General features: G+C 37.6%; 1 protein-coding gene across 3 annotated transcripts in view; it reads left to right on the plus strand.

Moving 5' to 3' along the window:
• The window catches only part of LRRC69 (leucine rich repeat containing 69), a 78,699-nt gene that overhangs the window by 45,081 nt on the left and 9,753 nt on the right, over window positions 1–23,865 (plus strand). For all 3 annotated transcript variants that reach the window (XM_007084345.2, XM_042972868.1, XM_042972869.1), the window contains 2 exons: window positions 11,591–11,692; window positions 23,279–23,458. In XM_007084345.2, coding sequence (XP_007084407.2) covers window positions 11,591–11,692; window positions 23,279–23,458 — 282 coding nt within the window. The remainder of the gene's footprint in view (window positions 1–11,590; window positions 11,693–23,278; window positions 23,459–23,865) is intronic.

Consider the following 23,865-nt stretch of genomic DNA (forward strand, 5'->3'; position numbering starts at 1 on the left):
GATTACTTGGAAAATAGAGATAAGCAAAAAGAAAAGCAAAATGACCTATAATGCAAGCATACTGGGGCCAAGGGAAAGCGCCAGGGAAACCAAATTAACATGTTGGTTTATTTTTTTCCTATTCTTCCAGTTTTGTTTTTTTTTTGGGGGGGGGGAGGAGGGACAGGGGTGTCTGTGAATGCATGTGTGTACATGCACATGTAGATTTTTTTTTAATGGAATAGTCATACACGCTAATGTGTTAGTATTACTCACGCATATTAGTGTATTATTTATATATACATGTTTTATAATCTGCCTTTTCAATTTTTATTTAAAAAATTTTCCCATTTCTTAAAGTATTTCCCTACCTTTATATTTCTTTCTTTCTTCTTTTTCCCCATTGGGTATCTAGATTTATTGTGGACATTTGCTTAATTATTGAATTAAAAAAAATGTTAACTTTTTTTTGAATTACACTTGACATTAGTATCAGGTGTACAATGTTATGTTAGTTTCAGGTGTATGACATAGTGATTCAACCATACCTCTCTATTTCTAATGGATGCATCATATTGACATTGTTTATATTAAAGCAGTCTCCTATTTTTTGACAAGTAGGAGATTTAAACCTGTGTGCCACAATTAAGATGTTTCAATGAATATCATTGTAGCTAATCTTTGTACATACCATTAATTACTCCCTTAGGAAGGATTCTTTGAAATGTAATTGCTAGATCAAAATTATGCATACTTTAACTGCTTTGATGAATGTTGCCAAATTTTGCTTCAGAAAGCCCAACATTTCCAAGTTTTAAAATTGGTTCTTATTCTTGCTTTAAGCAATATTTCACATACCTCTTTAAAGATATTAATTATACTAATTACTTTAGAGTCTTGTTTTATTAGCTCTATTTCTTCTGGTATAAGTTCTTACCTCTTATTTTCAGGTAATTTTATTTTTAAACTTTCATCTTATTTTTGAATTTGGAACACAAGATTCCTGAGAGCTGGCAGCTGTCTTTGCAGTTCACCTTATGGGACAAGATAAAGTTATTACAGGAGTTTGTATTGGTCAATGACACTACAGAAATACTTAAAAATATTCCAGCAGGTATAATGCATTCTGATAGCTGCTTATTCTTCCCTTGTGTTGCCAGCCACTCAGGGTCCTTCTTACTTCTTTCTATTCAAAGCACTGCTCCTATTAGGGTATAGGTGTGCAGGATTCAGGGAAAGGAAGTTTGGGGATAGGAGGTGGAGTGTGGCTGTGGGATAAGAATGGGTGAATGAGCCCAGTGTCTACCTGCTTCTGAGAGAGTACAGTAATCCTCCTGTCTGTTGTGTCACTACCCATTCTTTTCTGGAGACCTCTACTGCCTTTGTGTACTGAGTTCCTTCATTTCTATTTGTGTGTGTGCGTGTGTGTGTGCGTGTGCGTGTGTGGGGGGGGGGGAGGGAATTTTTTCTGGGGTTTTCATATCATCCTGGGTTGATACTTCCTTCTTCAAATGATACTATCTACACATGATTTCTGTTCCTATGAGGATTTCTCTTCCTGTATTTAAGTGGCTATTTATTCTTTATTTTAGAAGGTATCTTTGTGTCATTTCTAGGATTTGTCGTGGGAGAAGGATATTGCTGATTGTGCTATCTTACCATCTTGAAACTGGAAGTACTTATATCAGTTTGCTAATACATTTGCAGCATGTGAAATGCCTTTACTCTTGCCTGGTAGAGCTTAAATGAAGCAAAGTATTGGGGGTAAAAAAGGAAGACAAAATACTGGCTGATCCTAACAAGCCAGAAAAACAATAAACGTGACTTGCTGAATGGACTACATGTTGGTATAGTACCTAATTTTTCTAGAATGCTTTAAAGTTTATTAAGTATTTTATACTTCCTCATTTGATCTTCACAGTCATTGAGGGGGGTATTGTTATGTTTATACATTAAGAACAGTCTCAGATACTTTAAATGACTTGTACAAAGAAGTTGTGTGGAGGACTTGGATTTGAACCAGTTCCCGGCCTTTGAGGACAATGCTTTCTCTGTTCTACTACTACATATAGATTGAGTTATATGAAGAGCTTAAAAGAAAGGGTGTTTTAGTTAAAATAACAGTGACTTAAGAGAAGGTAAAGAAAAGCAGTCAAGAATTCTTGAAACATTGATATCTAATATGAATAAAGAACAAAGGTATGTTGAGTGGAATTAAAGGTGTTACACCTTTGAGGAGCTTTACTTAAAACCACATTGGGGCTTGCGTGGAAACCAAGGCAGAAGCTACAAATTGGCATTCTTTCTTCAGTTCTCATCAAGAATTTGGCCACTAAAATTTTAATTTCCTGTCAGAATAAAAAAATGGAAGACCAAAGATCTCACAATTGGTTTTCAAACCATAAACAGCTTTCACAAAATCTTTGAATATCTTTCTTCTGGTTCACTACTCTGAATTGTTGCCTGGTCTGAATAAATTTTAAGATGGAATTCTTCAGTTTAAATTGTAGAATATTTCAGGGCAGAGGTTGGGAACTTTGATTTCTTTGTTATTCCCCAAGGAAAGTGCCTTTTATAGTTTAGTTACTGCTGATTACTGCTTTTTATCTGTAACTAGGTCTGTGAGATTTACAATTATGGGTGAAAGAACATCACTAGGTATACGGCTTCCCTATCCTGTGGAGAGATACTAATTACATAATTTTCTTTCAAAAGCCTGAAACTGTTTTTAAAGAGTAACTAAGGTTTGAAAGTCTTAGATTGAGAGGAGGGAGAAGTCAATTTTTATGTTTTACAAAGAAGGATTCGCATTAAAGTAGCCAAGAAGGTTAGTTGGAGCAATTCAGAAACAGTGGAGAGAATCATTTATCTGTTGAAGGTGGGACAAGAAAATTCTATGACATGTTGAAATTGGTGTATGTGTTTTATTTTGGCTCTTCGGTTACAACATAAATAGAAATTAAAGTTACATAGAGAAGATGTAATGAAGAGAATTTCACAGGTATTTAAGAAGGAGCTACAGTAAGGCTGGGCAGAGCCCAAAGGTATTGGAATGAATGTTCTCACCTCAAAGAGCATCTGGGATCTTCAGTGGCATGAATATTAGGTCATCACACTTGTTGCAATTGGTTGGTATAATATTGGAATAATGTGGCCATATTCCAAATGCTGCTCTGCTTATACCTTGGTTCCAGTCTCCTATAAATTCAACATACACATAGCCTACTGTGGAGTCTCCAGGTCCTTGACGTAATAACTGTTCTATTCCAGCTTCCAGAACTCAATTGCAAATTATTTCCATATTTCTTGGTTTAAATTCCCAAGAGAGTATTTGATTAGGCAAGCCTGTTGGATTTCAGATGATTGGGTCAGGGCTATGATTAGCTTTCTTTGGCTCAAGAGTCAAGCCCCTGTTCAAATGTCCAAGTAGTAAAACCATACCATGTAAAATCTGTAGGTAGCGGACTCCCTGGGTAGTGGTGGAAGATGGGTGTTGGGGAAGCATCCGCAGAGTAGGAAAAGTTTGGTGGTCCCAGTATAAATTTCAGTGGAGTTGAAATTTAAATAAGGCAGTTTGATTCCGAAGTCTGTCGTCCTAAACCCATACATGTTATATACTAAGTCCTGCACTAGGAACTGGGAATATAATAGTGAGGAACCAGATGGGATCTCTGCTCTCTCAGAGCTGCAGTATAGTGGGAGACATATGAATCAAGTAATTAACATTATGAATGTATAATTACAAACTGAAATCAGTACACTAAAAGAAAGAACCCACTGGTCTGTGAGAGAAAACAGAAGCCTGACCCAACAGATTGGTTAAGGAAGGCATCCTGGAGGAGGTGACAGCTGAGAGCTGAAGACTGAATAGGAATCAATTAAGTGAAAGGAAAAGACATATTTCAGACAGAGTGACAAGTATGTGAAAAGGGCTTGGAGGGAACATGGATGTTCAGGGAACTGGAGATAATTTAGTGTGGCTGGAGCTCAGAGATTGGATGAGAGGAGGCCATGGCCAAAGAATATAGGATATGGTAAGGATTTTGATCTTTATTTGAAGAGCAACACAAATCTCAAAGGATTTTAGGGAGGAAGTGACATAATCAGATTTGCATTTTGAAAAGATCATTCTGTCTGAAGTGTGGAAGACATACTGGAGGAGATCAGAGGGAACGTTGGGTGGACTTCTGGTAGTTCTTTACCAAAGCCAAGTAAAAAAAATTGTGGTAACTTCGTCTAAGGTGGTAGTAGTAGGAGTGGAAAGACCTAAATGGATTCATGGGATGTTTAAGAGGTCAATTTGGAAATGGTGATGGGCTAGTAAGCTTTCTGTGGTCTGGGATAGAAAACACTGGAAAAAGACAAGCCTCAGGAGAGAAGATCATGAGTTCAATCTTGAACATGGTGAGTTTGACTTGTATTTATGACATTCAAGTGAAGATTTTGAGTAGGCAGTTGGCTATCATGTGTGGAACCAGAGTCATTGGCACAGAGATTTAATTGAAATTGTGGATTTGGGTAAAATTGCCTAGGGAAGAGAAAATAAAGTGAAAAGAAAATGTGGTGAGCTCTATGGTGGACTCTTTCATGGTTGGGCAAAGAATGATAGGCCAGCAAAGAAAAAATAGAATTAATGTTGGCTAGCATACTGAATAGAGGAGAATTTCTGGCAACCACTAAGAGCATTTTGGAAGTTGGTGACTATGATTCCTGTGTACCCTAATGTGTGACTCTGCAAATGGGACTTCTTTATTTGGGTGCAGAGATAGGGAAAACTGATGGCAGGGATGACCCAGGGTTTTGTTTCCCTAAACACAGGGAATTAAAAGACAGAGGGCAGAGGATTCAGGTATGTCCTATAACTTACCAGGTCATTTTTTTTTTAATGTGGGAAAAGATTTTTAAATTTTAAATAATTCTGAGAAACATACTTTGTGTATAAACATTTGTTCCCATTTCAAATATTTATTTTGGGTGAATTCCTACTAGTAGAATTAACAAAGAGTAAGAATAACTTTTAGGCTTTTTGATGACATTGCAAATTTGCTCACAAACGGATTGCCCCAATCTTGTTTACATTGGGCCGTGGGTGTTCTAATTTTAATTTTTAATTTTTTCTGTAGATGGATCTAAGAAGCTACTTTATTTATTTTCATTGAAGTATAATTAACATACAATGTTATCTTAGTTTCAGGTGTACAATATAATGATTCAGCAATTCTGTACATTACTCAGTGCTCATCACCATAAGGGTACGCTTAATCTCCTTTATCTATTTCACCCATCTCCCCACCCACCTCCTAATTTTTATTGTTTGCATTTTGGCAGGCAGAATAAATGTATTCCCCCAAATTTTACTTTTTGTTACTCTCTTTCAGTTGCTTTGTGTCTTGAGTAATTTTTTTGGTTAAGGTAGTTAGCTCATGCATGTGAGAATGCCTTTCCGTTGTGTTTGTGCATTAATGAAAACTTTTCTGGCTGTTGCATCTGAACTCCTAAATGTATGATTCCATTTTATTCTGAATTTTAATGGTATGGACAAATCTGAGACCAGAATGCCAAGAAGAGGTGCAGAATTTCTGGAAAAAAAGCCAACATTGCCAGAGTGGAGGGAGAAATAGAGAAAGTGAGAGAATGAATGCTCAGGGTCAAAGATGGTGCAGGGTCCAATCATAAGAATCATGTAAGACAGTGTCAGGAATCTTGTGTTTCATCTTGAGTGAGATGAGAACCCCTGGATGGTTTTGAGCAAGGGAGTGATGTGATCTAATTTCCATTGTAAGGAGATCACACCATTGGGGATGGAGCACACAGGGCCTCGTGGAAACAAAATCCTGTTTCCCTGCTGGTTCTCAGGTGGTACGAGGACAAAAGTGGGGTCTAAAGCAGGTGTGAGGTGGGGATTGTGAGAAGATACAAACAAGCCCTTGCAGACCAGTTGTTCATTTTACAGTGATATTTAGACCAAGAGGCCTGACAAGGACTCTGGAGCCACTGTCCCATCAGCTTTAAGGCCAAGTGTAGTGAAGGCAGGCAGGAAGGGCCTTGAGCTTGGGGACCTTTGGTCGCTTCTCCCTGGCCAGAATTGAGGAAGGTGTGTGTGTGTGTGTGTGTGTGTTTAGAGCCTGCAGTTTAGTTATCTCCCTCCTTCCAGGCTTCTCTTGGCCTCCTCTCTTCAACTCCTTCTAAGGGTCTTCTCTTGGGACAAGTAACCAGCAGATACTAAAGGATCCTCACTTGAGGTCACTTTGTGCCTGTTTTCACTCCCACTTGTACAGGGTGTGTGAGACAAGGGTTCCCAGAAGAGAGTTTTTGGCTTTCTTATGTTCAAATGATATCATCAGCCTACTCATTACACAATTCTGATTAGATATGAAGTGTATCACTTATTTTCTTGAATTTCTCATTGGTCACAAATCTTATTCATGTCCCTTTTAGAATTGTTAACATATATTTTTTTGAATGCCATAGCCCCACACTTAAAATCTTTTCCTCTTTGCAAGTTAGGCTTTAGCTTATTTAGAAATTCTAGTTCTTCCTAATGGGTAACCCCATGAGTTCTGAAATGGTCTGAAGAGTCCATAGTAATTTGCTGTTAGCCTACTTATCACTTCTGGTTTGGTTATTATTAAATCTCAGCCTCCTTTCTCCTTGTTTACGTTAACGGTGTTCTTGCTAAACCAGATCCTTCTGATCTCCCTCACTACTTTAGGCTAGTGGAAGCAACAGAAGGACTTGCTGAACGTATACATTGTTCCTGAGGCATGGGGCTTTGGAGGAACAGTTACCACAATTGACCCCTTGTGGAGAAGGAGGCCTTTGAAAATTTTGAGTTTCCAGGGAGAGCTGTGGGTACCTGGGGATATCTGAGAAGACATTTGTTAATATAGCAATTATTTACTGGGCATCAGCTATGCTCAAAGTACTGAATTTAGAAGTTGCATTTATAGGCACTTAAGATATCGTTCTTAAAGAGACAAAAGCCTGGTAGATGAAGATACTTTTCAACAATGATTATTTCATAGTGTTTGTAGGTGGTATGATTTATATATAAGGCCCAAGGAGTGGACGTGGAAACATTTGGCAGAAGCCAGAGAAGCTTAGGTGGGTGATATTTTCATTTTGAAGAAGTGTTCCAGGAATGGGGTGAGAAGAAGGCAAAGCATTAGTAATAACTGTGAGATAAGACACAGGCCTCTTGTGAGACCCCTAAGTACCTTGGGATGGCTGGCATGTAAGGGCAAAGGTTGAGCTTACCAGGATATAGGGTTGGAGAAACCAGCTGAGGAGAGCCAATTATGACATACTAAGGATTTTGAATTCATTCCGTGGACAAAAGAGAACATTGAAAATTTTTCAGCAGGATTGTATTATGATCAAATTCTTATTTTAAAAGACAATTTTGGCAGCAGAGGTTTGCATGGAGACTAATTTGAGTACTATTGCAATAATTCATGTAGGGTGAAGGCTTTAATCAAGGCAGAGTGTTAGTGGCTGGGGTCGGAAGTAGGAGGAGATTCTGCAGAAGTAGTGAGGAGGTTGGTAGGAGAGCGAGATGGAAAGAAAGGATAGATTCCAGAAGTTTCAAGAAGGTAGAACTGACAGAACATGGCGGGAGATTTGACGTGGCTGATCAGGAAAAGGAAAGAGGAAAATTTGGAGGAAACATGAGTTCAGTTTCAGATGTTAGACTTTTTAGTCATTGTGGGACTTCCAGCAGGAGATTTTTCATAGACACCCAAATATTTGAGAGAATTACTCAGGAAGTTCATTTGTAAAGGTGGTTGATACAAGCAACCTTCAGCTTGTGGTACCTGGGTGGCTCAGCCAATTAAGCAACCAACTCTTGGTTTTGGTTCAGGTCATGATCTCATGGTTTGTGAGTTTGAGCCCCATGTTGGGCTCTATGCTGACAGTGCAGACCCTGCTTGGGATTCTCTCTCTCCCTCTCTCTCTGCCCCTCCTCCACTCACACTTTCTCTGTCTCAAAATGAATAAATAAACTTTAAAAAAAACAAGGAATCTTCAGCGCAGAGCACCTTGAATCCTTGATTTTAACGAGGTTTTCAGTGTTTATTTCAACAAACCACCTCCACTCTCATGTCTGGATCTTTTCTTCTTTTTTGTTAAAGTTTATTTATTTTTGAGAGAGGGAGGGGGAGACAAAGAGGGGGGCAGAGAGAGAGGGAGAGAAAGAATCCCAAGTAGGATCCACGCTGTCAACATAGAGCCTTATGTGGTGCTCGATCTCACGAATTGCAAGATCATGACCTGAGCTGAAACCAAGAGTGGGACACTTAACCAAACTGAGCCACTCAGGTGCCCCTTATGTCTGGATCTTAACATCATCTTCATCTGCTCTAAATTGGAAGAATTAAAGTCCAAGATGGCAGTTTGAGCACTGGTTCCTTCTATGTTCCAGTTCCCTATTGCTTTATAGCCATATCTTTTCTTTTGGGTCACTGAGACTTCACATCCCTTTACTTCTCCTTTTACTCCTGGTTCATTGAAACATTGTACTATCATTTCTTTTTCTATCTAGTCTAGATCATAAAGTCCGAATCATTTGCTCTTTAGTACATGCAATGCATTCATTCCCTTGCTTTCTGATGCACATATTCTGTAAATTCTCAGTGTTGGATCTGGGCTACTAAGTGCTAAATGGAAGCACAAAATATATGGACAGGAAAAACCACAACTGTGTTGATTCCAGTAGGTCATCCCTCAGCACCTCTGTCTCTGGCCAGGTTTCTCTTCAAAAACCTGTAGTATAGTCCCAGCTTTCACCACCTTCTTCATGCCTTTTTCCACAATGACACCTTGCTTCACAACTCAGTTAACAGATGGTCTTCCTCTTTATTTTTAAGACAAAATTGAAGGCATCATGTCTGATTCCTTCAGTGATCCAAACCTGCACCTTCAAACTTATCCATGCCTGCATTTATACCTCCTTTCCTGTGGCCACAGAGGAGGAAATAATGCAAAGATGTTAGTATTCAAAGGTCATTCTGTGTTCACCTGATCGTTATTATTTCAATTATCCTTTTTTTCTCCTTTACATTAATCTATGTTGGCATTTACCTTCTACATGCTCAAGTGACCCTTATCTTAGAAAAGTAAAAAAAAAAAAAAACCCTCATTTTAACCTTTATTCCTCTGTAGCTGCCAGTCCCTTCTCCAGATATGACAGGTCAGTGAATGCTTATGATGTTCCAACTTCAACACTGCTTTGGACCTGGTAATTCTTTGTTGTTGGGGCTGTCCTATGCATTGTAGGATGCCTAGCAGCACCCCTGGCCTTTGCTAATTAGATGCCAGCAATACTTCCCCTTACCCAGTTATGACAACCAAAAATGTCTGTAAATCTCTGTTGTGGGGGAGGGGCAAAATTGTTCCAGTTGGGATAAAACTCATAACTCTTTAAAAAATACTTTTTTTAGTGTCTATTTATTTTTGAGAGACAGAGACAGACAGAGCATGAGTGGGGGAGGAGCAGAGAGAGAGGGAGACACAGAATCCGGAGCAGGCTCCTGGCTCTGAGCTGTCAGCACAGAGCCCAACGCGGGGTTGGAACCCACGAACCGTGAGATCATGACCTGAGCTGAAGTTGGATGCTTAATTGACTGAGCCAACCAGGCGCCCCTTAAAAAAAATTTTTTTTAACGTTTATTCATTTGTGAGAGGCAGAGAGAGACAGAACATGAGTGGGGGAAGGGCACAGAGAGAGAAAGGAAGACACAGGATCCAAAGCAGGCTCCAGGCTCTGAGCTGTCAGGACAGAGCCCAGCTGGGGCTCAAACTCAGAAACCACGAGATCATGACCTGAGCTGAAGTCGGCTGCCCAACTGACTGAGCCACCCAGGTGCCCCAAAACTGATAGCTCTTAATGTTTGAGTAAGCGCGTGCAAAGAGACTCTGACAAGCTGTAACAACATTTTACTAATAGAAGATAATGTAACTGATTTTGCTACTGGACAAAAATATTGTTCTATTAAGTTACTAGGCTGACAGGAAATCCAGTAGTGAACAGAGAGAGGGTACAAAAAATGTTTTTTTCTGAATATTCTGGGGAATATTCAGAGTGGACATTGAGAGATTTTGTCACTTTGCAAAACACATACTAATGAATTTCAGTAATTAATTTCATTAGGATCACCTCCTTTTGAAATATGTGTGGTAAGTTAGCAAACTGAATAACTCATTACCATGTATGATGGAAGTGTAGTGACAGGATTTGAAGGAAGAAAAGCATGATTCCATATAGAGAAATGTATGCTCTTTGAAGCACAGTTCAACTTGAAATGATGTTAATGATGTTTACATATACCAAGATATTCAAGTTTGTATCTGTTTTGAAAAAAGGGGCTATGAGTTTTGATATAAATTATGGACTGTTGTTCTTTAGGACAGAAAGGAAACTATGATGGTTCCGTTAAGCACAGGGAGTGCTTTCTTCATTTCAACACACTCAGCACTGACTGGGGGCTACCATTGGATTCAACTGTCTAGGTTGCTCCCTCATGGTGGGCAACATAGGAAGCTGTGTTAGGAAAGGCAGAATGTCTGTGGTGGGACCAGGAGACAAGGTGATTCCAACATGGCCTTGAGCTCTGTGTTTTATTTCAAAATCTTGTCTGTGTTGTAGAGATTTCTGGAGACTTTTGAGACCTAGTGACATGACACCCTGGAAAGATGTTTTAAATCAATTATTTTAGTTTATTGAATGCTTGCTATGTTTCAAACCCTAGGCAGAATTCAGGGAACTATCTGTAACTTTCCTGTAAGTGTGAGACACAGCGGTGTGATGATGTCAGCGCATCCTGGCTCATAAGAACCAATTTTCCATATTTCTCCCCAGCTCTGTGTTTTGTGACTGTAATCGCCATGGTAGAAGTAGTTATACTAAGGAATAAGGAACCAAAATATGCCACAAATCAGGGCTTTAAAAAAATTATATTCTTTCCAGAGAACTGTTTTACCAGCACACCACCAAAGATGGGTCTTCTTTTTTTTTCCATTTCAAAGCTGAAACTGAAGTTCAGGAAAGTAATTCCCTAAAGTGAGTTTAACTTTGAAAACTGCATGAGTTTCTGGGAGGCAAGGCACAGTATTAGTATGAGAGAATCCCTTATTTTTCTACTCAAATGGTAGAGTCCAGTTGAAGTTAGGTTTTATTCATAGGGCATTTTGATTTTCCTTTGTTTCTCTTACCTTTCTTACTGAACATAAATGGGTCATGGTTCACAGTCTTTCAGACCTGCATTTTGGTGTAAATTAGAACGTTATTTTTCATCATACTTGGTTTTCTAACAAATATATTATTTGCAAAATATTCCCAGCATTTGATTATTTAACTAACCCCTGTTCTATTACTAATCAGTTCTGTTATCCTCAACAAGTTTTCTCTGCTGTCTAGTATTGGGGATGCCACCAGGGACCTCTAAGGTCAATGCCATTCATTCCAGCATGAAGACCTTTATGCTTTTAACAATAGAGTATGTCCATGTGAAAATATTAACATGGAATATAAGTTCTAAATAAAGTAAGATGAGCCTCAAAAGTGAAGTTTGTTATTTTATGATGAAATGAAGTTTTTATTTTGTTTTGAAAGTTTCAGAACCTGAAGCTGAGGGAATTCTACTGTGAAGGAAACCCTCTGTTCCTGAAGGAGCCAGTTACCGCTGTACAACAGGATGATGTCTGGAGTCTACAGGTGAAGCCTTATACCATTCACACAGCTCTTGAAACTAAAGCTATGATTTAAGTTTTAAAGAGTTTTCTTTTAAAGCATTCTTGCCAACTGGTAAATGATTACAGCAACCCTAGTCCATTGGCAATGTGGATCCTAGACATAATCTCTTTGACTGGCTTATAGAATCCAATGTAATACTGATATCTAGAGTGACCAAATTTGGAGAAATGGAAACATTTTATTGGATGAAAAGAAAAGAGAGGAAGTTGTTTTCACTTTAACCTTCCAAGTATTTTTTTAGTATTATTTAAAGGGTGTATTTGATTTGTTTTTACCATAAGTTTTTGCTTCTTCCTTCCCATTTTCACTTGTCCCTGTTTCTAGTGGATAAATGAATCTGACCCAGAAATCATGTTCACTTTAATCAGACAAATTGATGATATTAAAATATGGAATAGAAAAGCATATTAGAGGACTCTCTTTGTGTGTTTTTTAGTGACAGATGAATTAAGATTGCAGATCTTCCCACAGTTGAGTATGAGTCTCCATCATGAATTTGGACTTCTCAGATTCTAAGTATTTAACAGGAATGAACTAATTTATGATTTAGTCCTCCAATAACCTTAAAAAGTAGTGCCATTATTGCCCCCCTTTTACTGATAAACTGAGATCAGTGTAAGTTAAATAACTTGTCCATGTTCACAGAGCTAGTATGTGTTAGTATGATGATGCCAACCTAAAAGCTGGGCTTCAGACTCCATGCTTGGAAAGCTCCATTGTCTTAGAAAGAGTCTGCTGGAAGGTGAGGGAAAGGGAAACAGGGCTAGTCCCTTTCTGGAGGAGGGTCTGGTTTGTGGACGGGACAGAATGAGCAGTCAACCCAATGTGGCAGTAGTCTCACTGGGATCCCTTGAGGGCAAGAATGTTGCTGTGTGTCCAGCATGAAGATGCAGAGTGAGAGAGCAGTATTTCTTCCCCCTTTTCTAAAACTATAAGGGCCCAGGAGCACAAGAATTTTATGCAGGCATGTGCGTGCATATGCACACACACACACACACACACACACACACACACACACGCACAGTTGACCCTTCAACAACATGGCGGTTAGGAGCACAAATCCCCAGGGAGTCAAAAATCCATGCATAAATTTTGATTCCTGCAAAACTTAACTACTAATAGTCTACTGTTGATGGAAGTCTTACCAGTAACATAAAGAGTTGATTTACATATTAACACATAACAAATAGGAGTTAATGTATATATGTATTATGTACTGTATTCTTACAATAAAGTAAGCTAGAGAAAAGTGAAGGTTAAGAAAATCATAAAGAAGAGAAAATACATTTATACTACTATGTTGTATTTATTGAAAAAAAATCATTGGTTTTGAAAAGCAGAGGGACTTAACATTGTGAGTTTTTATAATCAGTGGGGCTTAACTCCTAGAACTTTAAAAATCAGCAGCTTGGGTCTGGGGGAACCAAAGGGTGGTAGAAAACTGGTTCCTTGCCCTTAAAGAGACTGCAGTATAACAAACAGCCCCAATGATATGGCATAGAAGCTGCGGTTTGAAAAACACCAGGGGTATGGGAAAGCTATTTGTTTACTTATCTCAGAGCCTCTGCAGCAGGGGCAGGGATCTTTAGGAGACTTTTCTAAGAACAAAAGAGCTGACAAGCTCTATTTCCCTCCCCCACCCCCTAGCCTAGATACATGGAGACCTGCAGGAACCAGTACAGTGTGAACACTACCTGGCTTGCTAACAGTGTACCCCATACCCATGCAGTTCTGCAGACTCACCCGTCTTGCCCCAGTCTCCCCGGGAGTTTTCCAAAGTGACTACAGGTCCCCTGACACAGTGGACCTACACAAAACTTGCTAACACTGTGCACCCCACCCTCGCATTCTCCTATTGACCCACCCCCACCAACCTGTCCTCCACAGGAGTCCAGAGGTGTGCCACAAGTGTGGCAATGTGCAAGCAGCCCCAGTAGGGGCCAGCACCACTCCAAAGTGACTTCTGTCCCAGGAAGTTTGGAAGATAACCACACATACCAGTTGAACTACAGCTCCAGCAGCAAAAGCCTCCTGGGGGACAACACAGGGAGAGTATCCTGCAGTTTGGTGCAACTGCATCTCTGCCCAAGGCAGCCCCAGATTGGTCCATTAACAACAGGGACCAAACCTTGCCAACAACAGGGAAAGTGAGCCATTGTTGGCAATTCCACTGAAGACAAATGCAGCTCAGCCCCAAGAGTAGGGTGCACAAAATATATATAGGAGACACCCTTGAAGCTCCAGATTCTGATGAACACGAGACATTGCACTACAGGGCATCACAGGACATTTCCTTCATAAGGCCATTACCTGCAAAAGCAGGAGACATAGTTGATCTTTCTAACACATAGATACAAAGAGACAAAATGAAAAGACAGAGAAATCTGTCCAAAATGAAAGACCAGGACAAATCATAAGAGAGCTAAACAAAATGGAGATGAGTAATATGCCTGGTAGATAATTTAAATTAATGGTCACAAAGATACTCACTGGGCCTGAGAAAAGAATGGAAGATCTCTGTGAGAACCTCAACAAAGACAAAGAAAATGAAAACCACTAGAGATGAATTCAAAAGATGAAATTAAAAATACACTAGAGGAAATAGAGAATAGATTACAGGAAGCAGAAGCATGGATCAGTTGACCTGGAGGACAGAGTAATAGAAGGTAAACATGCTGAACAGGAGAAAGAAAAAAAGATTAGTAAAAATTGAGAATACATTAAGGGGACTCAGCAACACCACCAAGCATAATAACATTCACATTATAAGGATACCAGAGAAGAGAGAGAAAAGGAGGCAGAAAATATATTTGCAGAAATAATAGCGGAAAACTTCCCAAATCTGGGGAAGGAAACGAGACACGAATCTAGGCAGCACAGAAAGCCCCCAACAAAATCAGCCCCAGGAAGTCCACACCGAGAGCATTGTAATTAAAATGACAAAAAGTAGTGATAAAGAGAAAATTTTAAAAGCAGCAAGAGAAGAGAAATCAGTTACATAGAAGGGAAACACCATAAATCTACGAGCTGATTTTTCAGCAGAAACTTTGTAGGCTGGAAGGGAGTGGCATGTTATATTCAAGGTGCTGAAAGGGAAAACAACAACAACAAACCTTCCATCAGGAATACTCTATAGGAGAGTTAAAGAGTTTCCCAGGCAAACAAAGGTTAAAGGAATTCATCACCACTAAACCAGTCTTGTAAGAAATGTTAAAGAGGAATTTTGAGTGGAAAGAAAACACTATAATATAAGCAAGAGTAAGAAAGGTAGGATGGATAAAAGCAAAATTAAATATATCTATAAAAATCAAAGGATTCATAAAATCAAAGAATGTGAAGTATGACACTATATACAAAAGACATGGAGGGGAGAGAAGTTAATATTTAGTGCTTTTAGAATGGGTTCAAACTTAAGTGACCATCAACCTAATATAGACTGTTATATGCACAACATGTTATATATAAACCTAATGGTAATGACAAAACAAAAAACCAGTAATAGATGCACAAAAAATTTAAAAGACAAAGGAATCTAACACTAAAGAAAGCCTGCAAACCATGAGAGAAGAGAGCAAGAGAAGAAAGGGACAGGGAACAACTACAAAAACAGCTATAAATCAAGTAACAAAATGTCAATAAATACATACCTACCAATAATTAATTTTTTTCATGTTTATTTATTTATTTTGAGAGAGAGAGAGAGTGTGTGTGTGCACACAAGTGGGGGAGGGGCAGAGAGAGAGAGAGAGACAGGGAGAGAGAGAATCCCAAGCAGGCTCCACACCATCATCACAGAGCCGGCTGTGGGGCTCAAATTCATGAACCATGAGATCATGACCTGAGTCAAAACCAAGAGTTTGACACTTAATCGATTAAACCATCCAGTTGCCCCTGTAAAGGAATTCAAATATATCACTAAAGAAAGCCAGCAAACCATGAGACAATAGAGGAAGAGAAGAAAGGAACAGAGAAGAACTACACAAACAACCATAAAACAAGTAACAAAATGTCAATAAATACATACCTACCAGCAATTAATTCGAATGTAAATGGACTAAACACTCTGATCAAAAGACATAGTGTGTCAGAATGGATTAGAAAGCAAGACCTTTCTATATGCTGCCTACCAGGGACTCATTTTAGACCTAAAGATACATGCAGATTGAAAGTGAAGGTGTGGAAGAACACTTATCATGCTAATCGAAAATAAAGCCAGGGTAGCAATATTTATATCAAACAATATAGACTTTAACACAAAAGTTGTAACAAGTGACAAAGAAGGACACTATATAATAATAATAAAAGGGGCAATGCAAAAAGAAGATATAACAATTGTAAATATTTATGCACCCAATATAAGAGCGCCCAAATATATAAGGCAGCTATTAACAAACATGAAGTAATCAGTAGTAATACGATAATAGGGGGGTAATTTAACATCCCACTTTTATCAATGGACAGATCATCCAAACAGAAAATCAATAAGGAAAGAGAGGCTTTGAATGATACATTGGCCCAGATGGATCTAATAGAAATATTCAGAACATCCCATCCTAAACAGCAGAATACACTTTCCTTTCAGGTGCACATAGAACATTCTCCAGAATAGATCACATGAGGCCATAAAAGAAGTCTTAAAAAATTAAAAAAAAAAAATTGAAGTCATATAATGCATCTTTTCCAACCATAATGCTATGGAACTAGAAATCAACTACAATAAAAAATCTAGAAAGAACACAAATGCATGGATGTTAATGTGCTACTAAACAATGAGTGGATCAACCAAGAAATCACAGAGGAAATAAAAAAAATACATGGAGACAAATGAAAATGAAAACACAATGGTCCAAAATTTGGGGGATGCAGAAAAAGCTGTTCTAAGAGGAAAATTTATGGCAATACAGGCCTATATGAAGAAGCAAGACAAATCTCAAACTAACCTAAAGAAGAAAAAGAAGAACAAACAAAAACAAAACAAAACAAAAAAGAAAAGAAAGAACAAAGCCCCAAGCAGTAGAAGGAAGGAAATAATACAGATTAGAGTAGAAACAATGGAATAGAAACTAAGAAAACCAAAACCAAATAAACAAACAAATGACAATAAAAATACCCATAGAACAGATCAATGAAACCAAGAACTAGTTCTTTGAAAAGATCAACATTGATAAACCTTTAGCCAGATTCATGATGAGAGAGAGAGAGAGAGAGAGAGAGAGAGAGAGGGAGACAGAGAGATACAACTCAAAATCAGAAATGAAAGAGAAGAAATAACAAACAGCACAAAAATACAAAGTATTAGAAGAGTGTGAAAGATTATAGCCAACAAATTAGCCCAAAGGAGATGAATAAATTCCTAGAAACATACCTCCTAAAGCTGAATCAGGAAGAAATAAAAAATTGGAACAGACTGATTACCAGTGATGCAATTGAATCAGTAATCAAAAAACAAACAAACAAAAACCAAAAAAACTCTCAACAAACAAAAGTTCAAATGGCTTCACAGGTGAATTCTACCAAGCATTTAAAGAAGAGTACCTAGTCTCCTCAAACAATTACAAAAAAATAGAAGAGGAAGGAAGGCTTCCAAATTCATTCTATAAGGCCAGCATTACATTGATACCAAAGCCAAATTAAGAAACTACAAAAAAAAAGAGAGCTACAGGGCAATATCTCTGATGAACATAGATGCAAAAATCTTCAACAAAATATTAGCAAACAATCCAAAAATACATTAGAAAATTCATTCACCACAATCAAGTGGGATTTAGTTCTAGAATGCAAGAGTGGTGCAATATTTGCAAACCAATTAATAGGATACATTACGTCAGCAAGATAAGGAATAAAAACCATATAGTTATTTCAATGGATGCAGAAAAAGCATTTGACAAAGTACAATATCCATCCATGATAAAAAACTCTCAACAAAGTAGGTTTAGAGGGAACATCCCTCAACATAATAAAGGCCATATATGAAAAATTCATAACAGACACCATACTCAATGGGAAAAAACTGACAGCTTTCCCCCTAAGATCAGAAACAAGACAAGGATGTCCTCTCTCACCTCTTTTATTCAACGTGGTACTAGAAGTCCTAGCTGCAGCCAGCAGACAAGAAAAGAAGTAAAAGACATCTGAATTGGTAATGAAGAAGTAAAAGTTTCACTATTTGCAGATGACATGATACTGTATATAGAAAACCCTAAAGACCACCAGTAAGCTGCTATAAATGATAAATGAATTTAGTAAATTCTCAGGATACAAAATCAATATACAGAAATCTGTTGCATTTCTATACACTAATAACAAAGCAGCAGAAATAGAAATTCATTAAATAAACACTTTTATTTATAATTGCACCAAAAATAATAAAATACGTAGGGCAAACTTAACCAAAGAAGTGAAGACCTATACTCTGAAAACTATAGCACATTAATGAAAAAAATTGAAGATGACATAAACAAATGGGAAGATAGTCCATGGTCATGGACTGGGAGAATAAATCTTGTTAAAATAGCCATACTACCCAAAGCAATCTAAAGATTAAATGTAATCCCTATAGAAATACCAACAGCATTTTTCACAGAACTAGAACATCTTAAAATTCGTATGGAACCATAAAAGACCACAAATAGCCAAAGCAATCTTAAAAAAGGAGAAAAAACTGGAGGAATCTCAATCCCAGATCTCAAGATACACTACAAAGCTATAGTAATCAAAAAGTATGGTACTGGCACAAAAATAGACACATAGATCAATTGAACAGAACCCAGAGTCCAGTAATAAACTCATAATTATATGGTCAACTAATCTACAACAAAAGAGGCAAGAATATGCCATGAGAAAAAGACAAATGGTATTGGGAAAAGTGGATAGTTACATGCAAAAGATTGCAACTGAGTCACATTCTTATACCATTTACAAAAATAAACTGAAAATGGATTAAAGACTTAAATGTGAGACCTGAAACCATAAAAATCTAGAAGAGAGCACAGGCAGTAATTTCTCTGACATTGGCTGTAGCAGCATTTTTCTTGATATTTCTCCTAAGGCAAAGGAAACAAAAGCAAAAATAAACTCTTGGGACTACATCAAAATCCAAAGCTTCTGCACAGCAAAGGAATCAGTCAACAAAACGAAAAGACAATGTACTGAATGAGAGGAGATACATGCAGACAATATATCTGATAAGGGGTTAATATCCAAAAACTGTAAAGAACTTCTATAACAACACTGAAACAACAAATAATCCAATTAAAAATGGGCAGAAGACATGAATAAACATTTTCCCAAAGAAGATACACAGAAGGCCAAGAGACACATGAAATGATGTGCTCGACATCACTCATCATCAGGGAAATGCAAATCATAACCACAATGAGATACCACCTCACACCTGTCAGAATGTCTAAAATCAAAAACACCTGAAGCAACATCTGTTGGTGAGGAAGTGGAGAAAAAGGAAAACTGTGCACTGTTGGTGGGAATGCAAACTGGTGCAGCCACTCTGGAAAACAGTATGGAGGTTCCTCAAAAAATTAAAAATAGAATTACCCTATGATCCAGTAATTCTACTAGTGGATATTTACCCAAAGAATACAAAAACACTAAAACAAAAAGATATATGCACCCTACATTTATTGCAGTATTATTTACAATAGCCAAATTATGGATCCATTGATAGATGATAAAAAGATGTGAAATACACACACACACACACACACACACACACACACACACGTATCTACACACACAGTCGAATATTATTCAGCCTTAAAAAGGAATGAAATCTTGTCATTTGCAACAACATGGATGGATCTAGAGGGCATAATGCTAAGTGAAGTAGGTCAGTCAGAGAAATACTGCATGATTTCACTCATGTGGAATTTAATTAAAAAAATTAACAAAGAAAAATGAGACAAAAAAACCCAAACTCGTAAATATAGAGAACAATCTGGTGGTTGCCAGAGGGGCGGTAGGTGGAGATGGGTGAAATACGGGAAGAAGATTAAGAGTACATTTATTGTGGTGAGCTCTGAGTTATGGATAGAATTGTTGAATTACTATATTGTACACCTGAAAGTAATATAACACTGTATGTTATACTGGAATTTAAAATAAATAGGAAGGAAGGAAGGAAGGAGAGGGAGAGGAGAAGGGAGGAGCGGAGAGGAGAGGAAAGGAATCAACATATGACTAGATCCACACAATTCAAACCCGTGTTGTTTAAAAGGGTCAGTTGGGGGCGCCTGGGTGGCTCAGTCGGTTGAGCGTTGGACTTCAGCTCAGGTCACAATCTCGTGGTCCCTGAGTTCGAGCCCCGCGTCGGGCTCTGGGCTGATGGCTCAGAGCCTGGAGCCTGCTTCCGATTCTGTGTCTCCCTCTCTCTCTGCCCCTCCCCAATTCATGCTCTGTCTCTCTCTGTCTCAAAAATAAATAAACGTTAAAAAAAAATTAAAAGGGTCAATTGTACTTAGTAGAAAAAATGATTTTTACTTATAATATATTAATGATTTGGGTATTTTTAAAAGTATCTCTAAGATTTTTTTCTTAGAAATGTGCCAAATTTATTATACATTTCATATTTGTACTTATTCCTTTTTACTGGATATTTGGGTAACGTTACTGATTTAAACTACTTTAAAAAATATTTTTTAAGAGTTTTAATTTTTTTAGTAACCTCTACAACAAGTGTGGGGCTTGAACTCATAACCCCTGAGATCAAGAGTCACATGCTCCACCAACTGAGCCATTCAGTTTGTATTTTTTAAAATTAATTAATTTATTTATTTTGGGGAGTGGGGGAGGGACAGAGCAGAAGGGAGAGGGAATCCCAAGTAGACTTGGCACTGTCTCCACAAATCATGAGATCATGACCTGAGACGAAATCGAGTCAGATGCTTAACCAAACTGAGCCACCTAGGTGCCCCTGAGGTGCCCTGATTTAAGTACTTTATCTGTCAAAGAATTGTAGTGCTTTGATTTAGGCTATGCCTTGGTTAGGATTTTATTTTTAAGCTTATTTATTTATTTTGAGAGAGAGAGAGAGAGATAGAGGGAGAGGAGAGAGAGTCCCAAGCAGGTTCCGTGCTGTCAGTGCAGAGCCCAATGCCGGGCTCAATCTCACGACCTGTGAGATCATGACCTGAGCCGAAATCAAGAGTCGGAGACCCAACTAATTGAGCTACCCAGGCACCTCTATTTTTTTTTTTTTTAATTTTTAGAGACAGAGAGTGCACAAGTTGGAGAGAGACCTTTATTTTTATTTATTTATTTATTTATTTATTTATTTATTTATTTATTTATTTATTTATTTTTAATAGAGAGACCTTCATTTTTAAGAGATGTCCTAAAAAATACTGTTGGTCATGCCGATAGTATTTTACTTTATATATACTAGCAGTTCCAAGTAATAACTTTATATTTCAGTGGTATATGTTATTCTTCCAAAGTAACGTATTGGCAGCAAGTAGGAGAATAATATAATTAATGGGTAATATAAGAGTTATCAAGAGACATATCAAGTGCAACAAACATGTTTGGTTCCAGAAATCATAAATGGAAAAAGTGAACTATATGAATTGTGACCTTTTTATAGGTCCCATGTATTCCAACAAATTTTTCTACCATCTGCTGTTTTGGGGAGTGAATCCTCATTTATTAGTTTTCTGCTTTATAGTGAGACCTAGCCTTTGAGTTCTGGTAGCTAAAAACTTAACCTCTAAAATCATTATTTCACTCTGAATCACACACTATGCTGTGTGTAAGTAGTTAAAGAAAAGGTGATAATAGACATCTAATTTAGAAGTCCTGGTAATATTAGTGTGAAAGAGTAATTCTTTCAGAAAGGATAATCTTTTTATGTCACCATTCAGGAAAAAGAGCTAAAATGAGTAGGAGGTTATTCTGCTGAAGTTAGGGAGACTGTGCATAAAGGCAGCTTTCTCAGTTTCTCAGATGCTTGTTAGGTGGAATGGACAGAGTAATAAGGAACAGGGAGACAGCAACTTATAGGATTTTGTTGTTATTTTTTAAGATTTTAATTGGGCACATGAGTGAAGATTATGTATGTACATATGTATGTATGTATTTCCAAAGATTCCTGTTAGAGCCTGTTGTGGACCATTTTAACACCAGTGGGAAATCTTTCACTTTGGCCAGAAAAAAACAGTTCCATAAATTATTAAAATTCATGCAATGTTTGTGGAACATTTATACAAGGCTTCCATGCTACCAGCACAAGAGGCTCAGTTAGCAGAGTAAATCAAATATTTGTTTTATTTGCTTGCTCAGTGAAGATTTGATTTTATGTATTATATAGTATTTTACTGTAAAATGACGACGTTGTTGATGGGCATGGCAAAAGCCAGCTTATATTTTCTAGCCACCCTTTTGTTATTTAATATTATAATTACTACCAAAAGTTAAGTTTCTGGACATGGCTGTGTGGATAGGTTTAATACAGATTGAATTCAGACATTTGAGTAATAGAAATCAGTGCTCTTTGCTAATATGACTATTCAGGTACTCACTGAAGTAGGTAACTTAGACCAGTGCGTCTTAAAGTTGAACAGGCATACTGATTACCTGGAGAAACTTGTTAAATTGCAGATTCTGATCCAGTAGGTCTGGAATGTAGCTGGAAGTCTGAATTTCTAATAGGTTTCCAGATGATGCAGATTCTGGTCCTTGAGTCACAGTTTAAGTTCTAAGGATTTAGACATTAGTAAATATGACAGACTCAGTTATTGAGTCCAGTATGAATATTTGCACAGTCCTTGCTGCTTGTAATGAGAGGTATAAAATTTGAACCTAAACTTTAATAATGTAATTTTTTTTAATCTTGGATTTATCTTTAAAAAAATTATTGTTTTTATTTTGAGAGAGAGAAAGAGAGCAGGTGTGAGTTGGGGAGGAGCAGAGAGAGAGGGAGAGAGAATTCCAAGCAGGCTCCATGCTGTCAGTGCATAGCCTGACACAGGGCTCTGTCTTACGAACTGTAAGATCATGACCTGAACCAAAACCAAGAGTTGGATGCTTAACTGACTGAGCCACAGGTACCCCAATTATGTAAATTTTTAATAATTTGGATTCCTCTATGTAAGAGACATAGAAATATTAAGATGGAAGTAACTTCCTTTTCTTATTTATTTATTTATTTATTTATTTATTTATTTATTTTTATTCCTGAGAGAGAGAGACAGAGACAGAGAGAGAGAGAGAGACAGGGCATGAGTGAGGGAGGGGCAGAGTGAAAGAGAGACACAGAATCTGAAGCAGGCTCCAGGCTCTGAGCTGTCAGCCCAGAGCCTGATGCAGGGCTTGAACCCACAAGCCGTGAGATCATGACCTGAGCCAAAGTCGGACGTTTAACCGACTGAGCCACCTAGGCACCCCTCTTTTCTTATATTATTGAAAACTAATTTATAATGCCCATCATTGGCAATAAAATTCATTATATAGATTATGGAAAACTAATTTAACAGAAATTGTGAAGAATAAGCCAAAAATATAAATTAATATAATTAATATAATTTTTTTTTAATCTAGGAAATAACATCAAGATTTATAATGAATGAGCTCTCAGAAAAGAATCCTTTTGTAATGCAAGCTATAACATGGCACCCACTGGTCAAGAACATAATGTCTCAGAGAAGAAAATGTGCAATATGTGGAAAGTACTTTTTAACAATATGGCTGGAATGTGTTGAATTTGTTCCTCCATCAAAGGTAAATAGTGCTTTTTGTGTGAGTGGAGCATAATATCTCCTCTTTTTCTTTGTCCTTCTCTAAGTGAGCCAATACTAACTAGATTTTTATCTAAGAATTGACTTGTATGATAGTATAATGGTTTTTATTGAGCTTTGTTGAGATATGATTGACACATAACATTATGTAAGTTTAAGGCATAAAGCATGTGGATTTGCTACATTTATAAATTGCAAAGTGGTGTTGGGAAACAACAGATGGTGGGGAAAACTGGACAGCGACATATAGAAGAAAGAAACTGGACCACTTTCTTACAGCATACACAACAATGAGTTCAAAATGGATGAAGGACCTACATGTGAGATAGGAAATCATCAAAATCCTGGAGGAGAACATAGGCAGCACCCTCTTTGATCTTGGCCATAGCA

This window comes from Panthera tigris, chromosome F2, assembly GCF_018350195.1.
Source record: "Panthera tigris isolate Pti1 chromosome F2, P.tigris_Pti1_mat1.1, whole genome shotgun sequence".
Taxonomy (NCBI): domain Eukaryota; kingdom Metazoa; phylum Chordata; class Mammalia; order Carnivora; family Felidae; genus Panthera; species Panthera tigris.